The sequence below is a fragment of the Pelodiscus sinensis genome, chromosome 30, assembly GCF_052426305.1.
Source record: "Pelodiscus sinensis isolate ZL-2025 chromosome 30, ASM5242630v1, whole genome shotgun sequence".
Lineage (NCBI taxonomy): Eukaryota > Metazoa > Chordata > Testudines > Trionychidae > Pelodiscus > Pelodiscus sinensis.
In genome coordinates this window covers 8,940,208-8,951,844 of record NC_143081.1, presented here as the reverse complement: position 1 = coordinate 8,951,844, position 11,637 = coordinate 8,940,208, and the positions used below count along the sequence as shown (strand labels likewise).

General features: G+C 55.8%; 1 protein-coding gene across 1 annotated transcript; it reads left to right on the top strand.

Annotated features, from left to right (window-relative positions):
• Nucleotides 1–1,619: 1,619 nt before the first annotated feature.
• LOC102460877 (olfactory receptor 10A7-like) lies at nt 1,620–2,561 on the top strand. Its single transcript, XM_006112954.5, has one exon. The coding sequence runs from the start codon at nt 1,620–1,622 to the stop codon at nt 2,559–2,561; it is 942 nt and encodes a 313-aa protein (XP_006113016.5).
• The last annotated feature ends 9,076 nt before the right edge of the window (nt 2,562–11,637 follow it).

The following is an 11,637-nucleotide window of genomic DNA, read 5'->3' as shown; positions in this document are numbered from 1 at the left end:
TGATTGTTGTTTCTCACAGCAGGCCACACGTGGGGGCTGCGCCCAGGTACCAGTTACCTGTTATCTGGTAAGATTAACCCATATAACCAGATAACCAGTTATCTGTTAACATCCCAAATTACCCACACAATTATTCAGGCTACCTGCCTGTCTGCGGCCTTAGACTAGCTGCCAGCAGCTGGCGCCCTAGGCAAACCATGCAGTTGGCGCCTCCCCCACCCCCCCAACCCCAAGGGCAGATATTGGGCAAATACTGGCCTGTGGCTGGGTTCGGTCTCTGGGGGTTAACCCCTGTAGGCCCCGGCCCCACCATATCTACCTGCACCTCCTCAGGTTCAGGGAACACAGCATCCATTGGCCACGGATCGCCGTTCCTGGGTACTGGAAGCTGCGATCTCCAGGACCAGGGGCGGTGCAAGTAAATATGGTGGCAGCAGCCCAGCAGGGGCTGACCCTGGTGAAATGGCCCAGTTTTAGTGCCCACCCCTGCAGTAGATGATCATTCATGATTTCACAGACCATCCATAACTGCACAATTTCGATGTTTTTCTTCTCCCCTCATGTGAAACTGTTTCCAAGCCCCTCGTGTTTTCTTGCCCTGTCGGCACCTTTTCCATACTTAGTGTAGATTTTTTGGGATAGGACAACCACACCTGCTTGCACATTCAAGGTGGAGATGAACATACAATAATTAAGCCTAGTTTGGTTGTACTTCATCCGTATGCTACCTAGAGTACCAGGCAGGAGGTCGGGGTTCCTTTGAATGCTGGGTATGGTGAGGGCTCCATTATTTCTAGTTACATCAAAAGAAAAACCTCTGGGTCATTCCTGCTTCTTCCCTCCCATTGTTCTTCTTACTAAACCCAATTTATAGCAAAGCGAGACTTGGTGATTCTAGTCATAACTACCAATCAACTGCATATCGTGTACCATACCTATTATGTCAATATTTAGGATACATTTTGCTGGGCCAAAATATTGCAAAAGTGCTTAATTAATAGTTTTCCGGATGTCTCTGGAATTGTTCTTATAAAAATGGGATGCACTAGGACCAGGTTGTTTCAGGTCCAATTGCCCTGGTCTCGCTGTCCTGTACAAGCTCTGCATGATTGGGCAGCACTCCTGACTCTCCCCCACCCTCTTTGGCCTTATTTTCATGTGTCCCTGAGTCCCCCAGAGCTGAGTCAGACCCAGGCTTTGCTTTGTGAGAGATCCAAGGACCGGATGAGGCTGGCACTGGAGACATTGTTGTTCTGGTTAAGGAAGGGCCGTTCAGGCTCCTCTACATGTGCCCTGCTGCTTTCTATCCATAGGAGGAGAACCGGGGGCCAGGCCAAAGGGAAGCTCCTCACTCGGCCCTTACAAGTCCCAGGCCGGCTTTCTTGGCTGGTTTCTCTGATGGAGCTCCCTGTCAAATATTCCCTCCAGCCGATCTCTCCCTCCCTTGTTCAACTTTTAGCCACCAGGCAGTGATGGGAGTGACTGTCTGAACCAGCGTCTGTCACATCCGTCAGGGAGTCTGTACCCCCTGTCCAAGCCCAGCACCACGGGCTGCCATATTGCAATGAATGTTAGTTATTGCTCACAATGACCCTGTTTCTGTCCCACAGACACACCCCATGGCAAGCCAGGAACAAGGAAACCAAACATCTGTCACAGAATTTATCCTCCTGGGATTTGGGGATCTTCCTGGCCTGCAGGTTCCTCTCTTCCTGTTCTTTCTTGTGATCTACCTGGTGACCATGGTTGGAAACATCGTTGTCATAGTGTTAGTTGTGACTGATCGACACCTCCACACCCCCATGTACTTCTTCCTGGGCAACTTGTCCTGCCTGGAGATCTGCTACAGCTCCGCCCTCCTGCTCCAGCTGCTGGCCGGACTCCTGACTGGGGACTGGACAATTTCCTTCACTGGGTGTCTCACACAACTTTACTTCTTTGGTGCTCTGGCAGGCTCAGAATGCCTCCTCCTAACAGTGATGTCCTACGACCGGTATCTAGCCATATGCAACCCCCTGCACTACGCAGCTCGGATGAGTGGCAGGTCTTGCCTCCAGCTTGCTGTGGGATCTTGGATAGGCGGCTTGCTTGCTTGTTGTATAACCACAGCGCCAATGTCCCAGTTAACCTTCTGTGGCCCCAACGGTATCGACCATTTCTTTTGTGACCTTATTCCCCTTGTAAAACTCTCCTGCAATGACCCTCTGCTGATGGACACGTTGGTATTCACAGTTGCCTTGATTGTCTTACTAGTCCCCTTCGTGCTCACCTTGGGGTCCTACATCTGCATTCTCAGGACCATCCTCAGAATCCGCTCTACCATTGGGAGACAAAAGTCCTTTTCCACCTGCTCCTCCCACCTCATCGTGGTGAGCATTTACTATGGAGCTCTCCTGATTGTCTACATGTTCCCAACCACCGACCTCCTGAGCGACTTCAAGAAAGTTCTCTCTGTCTCCTACACTGTCCTGACGCCCCTGGTCAATCCACTCATCTACGCCCTGAGAAACAGAGAGGTCCAAGAGGCCCTGTGCAAAGCTTGCAGAGAATTAAGAACATAAGAACACCCACATTGGATCAGACCAAATGTCCATCTAGCCCAGTATCCTGTCTGCCAACAGTGGCCAGTACCAGGTGCCCCAGAGGGAGGGTACACAAGAGGTAATCCTCACTGATCCCTCCCCTCTCACCCATTTCCAGACAAACAGCGACTAGGGACACCATTCCTACTCATTCTGGCTAATAGACATTCATAGACCTAACCTCCATGAATCTCGCTAGCTCTTTTTTGAACCCTATTCAAGTCCTAGACTTCACCACATCCTCTAGCAAGGAGTTCCAGAGTTTGACTGTGTGCTGAAGGAAGAAAAACTTTTCTTTGTTTTAATCTGCTGCCTATTGATTTCATTTAGTGACCCCTAGTTCTTATATTTAGGGAATAAGTAAATAACTTTTCTTTATTTGCTTTTTCCACAGCAGTCATGATTTTAGAAACCTCTATCATATCTCCCCTTAGTCTCCTCTTTTCTAAGATGAAAAGTCCTAGTCTTTTTAATCTCTCCTCACATGGGACCCATTCCAAGCCCCTCCTCAGTTGTGTTGCCCTTTTCTTTACCTTTCCTAATGCCAATAGATCTTTCTTGAGATGAGGAGACTACATCTGTGCCCAGTGCTCAGTTAAGGGTTCTAAGATTATGGCCCATAGGGTTGCGTAGGTGAAAATGGAATAGCTGCAGCAAGGGCTGGGTTAGGGAAACCCGAGGACACCGCCCGCTATTACTGTTCCGCACACACAGCGACACTGAACCTAGTAGAGATTCTACAAGAACCCAGCCTGCACCTCCGCCTTGCGCCGCCTGGGGGCAGCAGTGACCGTGCGGCAGTGTCCTTGCAGCTGAGCGGTTTGCAGCCCGCAGACACCGCCCTGTATCGCTGCACCAGATACACACAGCGAGAGGGAGCCTAGGAAAGGCTGGACTGAAACTAACCGCGTGGAGAACCGGTCTGGCGTTACCAGCCCCAGGGAGGAGCAGCCGCCAGTCCAGCGTCCCTCTGCCGCAGGAGGTGTTCGCCTCGCCAGGTTGGAGCGGGACCCATAGACTCGAACACTGGAACTGGAAGGGCCCTGCAAAGATCCTCAAGCCCAGTCCTCTGCCCTCACGGCAGGACCAAGCACCGTCTAGATCCGCGGTGTCCAGCGAATTCTGAACTTGCGACCTAGCCACACTCAAGCAGCCGAAGAGAGATTAGTGATGAGCGTGTTGCACACTACGGATCTAGGTGCACTTAAAAGTAGACGCTGTCCCCGAGGCTTTAAACTCACAACTCTCGGCCTATAAGGCCGATACACTGGCCCCTGAGCTGTTGATGTGTCTAGGAGTTCCTTTATCATTTCTCCGACAAGTGAGTGGAACGCCATCCCCTGCCCAGAGCTGCAACCATAGGAGTGGCCACGTTGGGTCAGACCCGAGGTCCTTCTAGCCCACAGTCCTGTTTGCCGGCAGCGGCCAATGGCAGGTGCGTCAGGAGGAATGAACCCAACCGGGAATTAGCAAGTGGCCCGCCCCGCTTGCCAGATACTTTGCAATCGGCGGGCAGGGGCACGTCTCTGTGTCCGGGTCGGTGCCCGGGGAACGTTTCCTGCCAAATGTCGGTTCCAGGTGCGCTCGGGCGCCTGCAGAATTCCGGGGGAGCCGAGCCGGGCAGGGAACGGGGGAGGCTCCGTCCCATATCGGGCCTGGCTCCGGGATTGATTCCGCCCCTTGGTATCTAGGGGGCTCAGGGAGGCGGAGAACGCTGGATTTCCCCGAGTGAATTAGGTCTGGAATCTCAAAGGTGCCCGAGGGAGCCAGGCGCTGCCCCGCTGCCCCGTCCCACCACGTCCCCCGCGGAGATTCCAGTTCCAAGGGAGGAGGAACTAGTGATCTGAGGAGCAGAAATGCCACGTGGGTTGGAAAACGCTTCTGGCAGCAAAGCGCCGTCAGACACCGCCCTTCCCCGGGCTGATACCGCCCGGCGTGTGAGCCGGGGCCATTGCTCCCAGGGCCTGGCTGAGCAGACACTGACTGGGGGTGGAAGGGGGGGGAGCAGGGACAGTCCCAGACTCGCTGACCCCTCACTCCTGAAGACTGATCGCTGATTCCTACCTGCGCCCGGACAAAAACCCGCCTGAGGCTGCGGGGGAGAAATTCTCTGGCAGGGGGCGCTGGTGAGTCGCGGTCCGCACGGGGCAGGCGTTGGGAGCGTCGCAGAGAAGGGGCCGGGGTAGAAATGTGGGTTCCCCAGTGAGGGGGAGTGTGACGGGGACAACGCAGGTGCCTCGCTGCGGCTGCGCATCCCAATCAGGGTGAGCGGCCAGAAATGGGCCAGCGGCTTGGGCCACTCACCGAGCGCAGCGGGAAGCGATCGGGGGGGGGGGGGGGGGGGGAGTTACAGACACGGTGCGAACTGGGGCTCGCGTGTCCCAAGCGGCGTAAAGGGGGAAGAATCGCACTAAACCGCCCTGAGCCCCCTGGCCTGGAGCTGCAAATCCCGCCGAACCTGACCCGAGAGGGGAAATGTTCGCGCCTCCGGGCTCCCAACAAACACGGATCCCCCCCCCCCCCCCCGTGAGCCGAAACCACTAACGCCTGGGAAAATATTTCCCTTCATCACAACCGATCCCCAGGAACCCCTCGACATTCATGACGAGCTAAGTGACGTCATTTCTCGGTGTCTCCCCAGAGCTGTGAGAGCCCGTCGGGACCCCCCGCGCTGTGCCAGGCGCTGCACAAACACACCGGGAGGGGGACGGAGACTCCTGCCGGAGAGTCCATGGCAGTGACTCGGCTCGTTCAGGGAAGGCGTTTGTGTCTCTGATAAGGCGGGGAATATGCAAATAGCGGTGACAGACGCCTGCTTAAAATGGTCTCTCTCTGCCTAGGCTACACCCGGAGAGACATCCCGCAGCCCCCGGTGTCTGTGCAGTTACCAGCCTGTTCTGCCCCTCAGCAACTGGGAACATGAAATTTTGGGTCTATTTAGTGTTCGTGGTGGCAGCTTTGCCAGGTATTTTCTAGATAAATACGCTGGAGAGAGGGACAGAGATTTTGTTTTGCATGTTTGATATTAATGCTTCTGTCGCGCCTTTGTTCCCAGGTGTCCGGTCTCAGGAGCTGGTGGAGTCCGGAGGGGATGTGAAGAAGCCCGGAGACTCTCTGCGCCTCTCCTGCAAAGGCTCCGGCTTCACCTTCAGCAGCTACGGGATGAGCTGGATCCGGCAGGCTCCGGGAAGGGGCTGGAATGGCTCGCTTATATCGCTGGTGGCGGGGGTGATATACAATACCTTGATGCCGTGAAAGGCCGATTCACCATCTCCAGGGACAACCCCAACAACCTGCTGCACCTGCAAATGACCGGCCTGAAGCCCGAGGACACCGCCCGCTATTACTGTGCGAGACACAGCGACACTAAACCTATTGACGCTCCTGCAAAAACCCAGGCTGCAGAACCCGCGGACGCCACGCGGGGGCAGCAGAGACACAAACACTCGGGCGCTGGGCGCAGAGCGGAGATCAAGCTGCGGTGGGTGAAATACAAACCCGGGGGAGATTTTAACCCTTTCGTTGCCTAGCAACGTCCCCCCTCCTCGTGCGGTTCGCAAGGTCCCACTGAGCCTAAGGGGCGGACATCGCTGGCTGCCTCATCCAGGCCCCTTGAGGCGGGAGCCCTGTTCCCAGGGCCCGGGTCGTCTGGTTCAAGGGACTCGTTCGTTCCCACGTGGCTTTGTCGCGCCCCTTCCCGAGCAGGGTCCCGGCGCTGCGAGACCAGCTCACTAGAGCGCGGCGGAAGGATTTCAGCAGGGAGAAGGACGGAACAGCTTTGTGAGGGGCTGGGATGTGCGGCCAGAGGCGGCAGTTTCCTGTTTAAAGCCGCCTGCCTCTGCCGGTCCTACTGCAGCGCAGACAACCTGCAGCCTCCAGGTGAGGTGACCAGCCGGCCTGCCGAGCCGCGGGAAGGAGACGGGCAGTTAGGCTGCGCTTGGTTCCTGGTAGCCGCGTGGGAAGGTGTGTTACCCCCTTCGGAGCACTGGGGGCGCCAGGGGAACGATCGTTTCGGTTTTAAGTTAATAAAATCACAGCTTCTGATTGAGTGTCGCACCTAGACTATGTCTACACCGCCTTCTTTTTTGCACAAGCAATATACAAATGAGGCTAAGCGAGGAATATCCCGGCACCTCATTTGCATATCTAATGAGCCGCCATTTTAGGGGCACAGGCTTTTGCGCAAGAAGGATCTGGCTACACTGGCCTGTTTTGCGCACAAAAAGCCTCTTGAGCAAGGCTCTAAACAGGGGCCTATGAGAGTTTTGTCGGGCCCAGGGTAGCACAATTTCAGGGGCCCCTCTTTGGGAGAAAAAATAGAAAAAAGTATAACATTCGCAAGTTGAAAGCTATTTTCATATTAAGTGTGAATTGGGTAAATTTGATAGAAACTTAATTTAGTTGGATAATTTTTATTTGAATTATATTGTAATTAATTTTTAAACAAAATTCTGCATTAATAACTAAACATTTCAATTCCTATTTAAGTCTATCACAGCTGTCTAGCTCTTTTGGCAGCTGGGTCTCTAACAGCCGGTGAGAAAAGGCTTCTCCTCAGCATGAGCCCCTTCTGCAGCCCCAGGTACTGGAGCAGCGAGGCGCCCGGAAGCAGGGAAATCCTGACCCGATTTAGAAGGGGCTGGCTGCTGTGTCCGAGCCAGCAGCCTCTCAGGAGCCTGCAGAGCAGCTGGAGGGGAAGGTGACGGCACCTCAGGCCCCAGGCAGGGTCAGAGGAGGGGCCATAGAGGCTGCCCCGACTGGCCCCTGCCGAGAAAGGGAGCGTGGACACAGCAAACTCGCCTGCCACTACCCGCCCCCCCCCCCCCCCGCCGCCCCAGGAGTGTCCCGAGCAGAGCTCTCTGCCAGCCTGATGCTGCCCAGCTTGTGGGCTGGGTCCCCCCTGGCTGGGGCTGGGGGCAACCGCCTGGCTCAGTCTCCCTGCGTCCGCACCAAGGCAGCTGTGTGGGCCCCTAGTGCCCGGCTGCTCTACGACTGGGTGCCGGGGCCAGGAAGAGAACAGCCCCCGATGCCCAGCCCCCGCCCAGGCACAGACCAGCTAGTGTGGGGCTGACGGGGCTCCCCCACAGCGAGACCGCCCCTTCCCATGCTGGGGCAGAGGACTGGCTGCGGAATCTGGCGGCAACTGGGGGGCAGCAGATATGGGGTGGGGCAGGGCTAGGCACAGCGCCGCGTTGCCGGCTCCTGGCCCTCTCGGTAGAGTCGCTCCCTCCGCCTCCCCCCCCCCCCCCCCCATGCCAGGCTGCAGAAGCTGCCGCTTTAGTCTGTTTTGCTCTTTCAAGGAGCTGGAATCGTGTCTGGGTCTGCGGAGCTGGGGAAAGGCGCCTCCCGGTCCCCACCCGCCAGCAGAGACCCCCGAGCGCCTGCGGGCCGGCCGGGCTGCTCTAGACAGAACTGCAGACGCTGGGGGACGCTCTGTGGGACAGGGCCCTGAGAGCGCCCCCCACACGCTCCGGCATCTCCCTGCCCGGCTCCCACCCGCTCCCAGGACCACCTGGCTTCCCTGCGAGGCGCGGGGCAGCGGCGCCCTCTGGTGGCGAGAGCTAGAAAGTGACCCCGCTAGCGCGGGGCTTATTGAAACGCGGGGCAAGAGGAGCAGCCGCCCCGCTCGCTCTGCCCTATATTCGCCGCTGATCGCTCCCCTGCTCCGGGCGGGGGCAGCACTTCCACGGGGAATCCCGCGCCAGGCCGAGCAAGAAAGTCACAAGGCTCCCGTGTCTGTGTGTGATCGGATCTGAACCAGCAATTGCGTGGAGCGCGCATCTCCGCTGTTTCATGTCCCACGTTTTTTTCGGAGGCCAAGCCCCACACAGAGGTACAGTGGGGAAGGGCCCGTGCTGGAGGGAAATCCGGGTTGTTAACATCAGCCGGGGCGTGGATGGGACAGCGTGGGAGGATGTCGAATGGAACACGCGTGGCCGTGGGAATGGGAATGTGGCTGCAGCGAGACGGTTCTAGTGCCTGGGAACGGAATTGTTTTATTATTTGTTAGTTTGTTTTGTTATTATTTAGTACACCAGTGCTATTGGAATCCCTCAATGTTACACCGCGGGGACGTGTTCTGAAAACCGCCGCTTTCCTACCGCAGAAGAGTTTTGAACATGACAAGGGAAAAGCTTCTGTCTGCACTTTGCGTCTTACAGATCATGAACTAAGGAAATGATCTTGATGTTGACCCTCACACGACCCCGCCCCCCGCCTCGAAGCTTTTTCTACCGGGGAGCCCCGCAGCTGCTTCAAGACACGAACCCGGCTCAGCTAAGGGCACGTTCAGGCCCAAATCCTCTCCGCGCGGCGGAAATCTCCCCTCCCCGAGGGGTTGCGGCCCGGTGTCCCCGTGGGCACGGCCCCTCCCCAGACCCGGAGCCGGGATCGCTCCTTTTCACAGGGGGGCAAACTGCAGTCCTCGGGCCCGAATTGCACCAGGTCTCGCGGGATTTGAAGAGGAGATTCAGGCCGCCACATCGATTGGGCCTCGCACCGCCGAATGCAACGATGAAGGGTCAGCTGGGACCTCTCTGTCCAAGTACCTCGAAACCTCTGCTCTGTAGCTGCCTGGGGAATCAGACAGGCACCGGCTGGGGTTCTCAGAATCAGCCGGGTGCCTAAGTCCCATAGATCTCAATACAGGCTAAGTGTTCCGGTATTCTTAAAAATCCCGCTAAGCATACACTTGGGGATGGAGAAGAGCTCGAAGTCTTTTAAGTGCCAAGTGCTCCTCACAGGGCAGGGTCAGTGCGGAGGAAACTTCTCGTGTTCCTCTGCCCCTGGTTGGCCTGGGGACGGGGGAGCTTCTGGGCCTCCGGGAGGCCGCATCCGCCCCCGAGGGCCGTTTTGCTCACTCCTGAGCTAAAAGGACGAGGCGGGGGAATCGTTTCTGTGGTCACTGAAGGGACAGATCCGCACGGGGGCAGCAAAGTGTCACGGTCACTTCGGAAACGTTTCATCCCAGAGACTGGCTCGGGGAATAATCACCAGGAATTATTGGCTTCAGCTCTGCAGGCTGGGATGGATCTTTAGCGCGAAGCTCTGCCCAGCCTAATCCCTTCCCATTCAGCACGAGTTCGGTGCCCAGCGCCCCAGGGAAGTTCAGAGATCGCCGCTCACAGGCAGATTTCCCCGCTGGAGAGTGCCCGTGTTTACACATCCCTGGACTCTGTGTTATGTCGGTTTCACATCCATTGGGTGTGACATTGTGATAGACCGACACTGGGCACCGTAACATTCAGCTTCACCAATTGTCCCTTAGGACACACGGGCGCCCTGTTGAGGTGAAAGTAGTTTCAGTGTTGTCCTAATTCTTGCACCAAATTCCATAGATCTGCTCTGGCCTCCTCCGTGGCTGTATCCCGCCAGATTCCGAGGCCATTTATTTGTCCAGGCGGGCACAGCCGAGGTTTCGTCAAAAGAGGTAGCCCCGCCCACATGCAAATGAAGCAGGAAAACTGACACAAAAACAGCCAGGATCCCTCGCTAACAGGCAGAGGGTTTCTTGCTTTGCAGCACACAACGTGGGAGAAGAGAATATAACAATGATCGGTCTGGGGTTCTGTTTTGTTCTGGCGGCTCTCTCAGGTAAAGGGATGGATGCGAGTTTCTGCTGGGCACAGCTGGGCTAGGGGAGCAAAGATGGTTTGAAGGTGAAGCCCTAGGAGGTGGATCAGGAACTTTGGATTCTAAATCCTAGCTCTGAGCACATCGCAAAGTGTGGAATTTGAAAGACTAGTAGCCTATTTTAATGCCAAATTTTGATTATTTTGTGTCAGGAATCCGGTACGCAGCTCTGAAAAACCTCCAGCCCAGTTCATGCCTCAGTTTCCCTCTGAAAATCGTGTAACTGTACTTCCCTACTGCACAGGAATATGGCGGGAACAGATTCTTCCTATAAAAAGCCAGACAAGAGACTGTCCTGAACAAGGCAAGCGCTTGGATAAGGGAAGAGGAGGAATAGAATGGAATTAATGGAATTTCTCTTGGTTTTTTTATTCACAGGTGTTAGTTCCCAGGTCCAGCTGACCCAGTCTGGGGCAGAAATCAAGAAGCCCGGAGAGTCCGTGAAGCTGACATGTAAAACCTCCGGCTACACTTTTACGAGCTATCACATTAACTGGGCACGGCAGGCTCCCGGGAAGGGCCTGGAGTGGGTCGGACGGATCAATCCAAATAGCGGTGGCACTGACTATGCCTCGGCCTTCCAGGGGCGAGTCACCATCACCAGGGACAACTCCATAAGCACGGCCTGGCTGCAGCTGGGCAGCCTGCGAGCGGATGACACCGCCACGTATTACTGCGCTAGGGACACAGTGATACAAACCGCAGCTACCGCCCTTCAAAAACCTCCAGTGAGAGAACCCAGGCGTCCTGCCAACCCAGGTGTCCTTCCAACATTGGAGCCTTTCAAAGCGACAAATCGTTCTGTGGCACCACTCCTGAGAGCACTTGCCCAGGTCAACAATCCGGGGTAATTTCTCCCCGAACCTCATCGGCTCCCAACTCACTTTGGCCTCCTGGGAATTAGATTTTTCTTGCTGCAGCGCTAAGTCACTTTTCCAAACATGAATTAGGCTTCTGGGAGAGTCACCTGTGACAGCAGCAATATAACCGTGAGGAAATATCCTGAGTATGAGACGATGGGGGACTGGGGGGGGGGGGGGCGGGTCTTTCAATATCTCCCGCTGAAGCTGTTCCTCAGGGAGTAAATGAATACTCATTAAGGCTGAAAGAGGAGAGGGTGTCTACACACCCCCTGCTCTCATACCAGTTTGCGGAGAGATGATCCTGGCTGTATCGTTTCTCAGGCAAGTGTTCTAACCACTAGTTTAAAGGAAGCACCAACTCCTTCCTTGGCGCAGGGAGCTTGGCGGTGTTATTAAGTATCCACCGAGGCACCGACCTCCAGGAAGGGGCTGTGAATCCCAACTGGAGTAAGGTACCTAACTCACTTTCACCGGTGGGACTCCAACCTTCCTTGGAATTTGTTAAAACTAGAAGCTGCGCAAGGCAGACCCCCACCCACCGGGCTGGCATTTGTAGATCC

Bases quoted from the DNA above. Each gene is read 5' to 3' on its own strand.
- LOC102460877 (XM_006112954.5), top strand. From the start codon at position 1,620: ATGGCAAGCCAGGAACAAGGAAACCAAACATCTGTCACAGAATTTATC.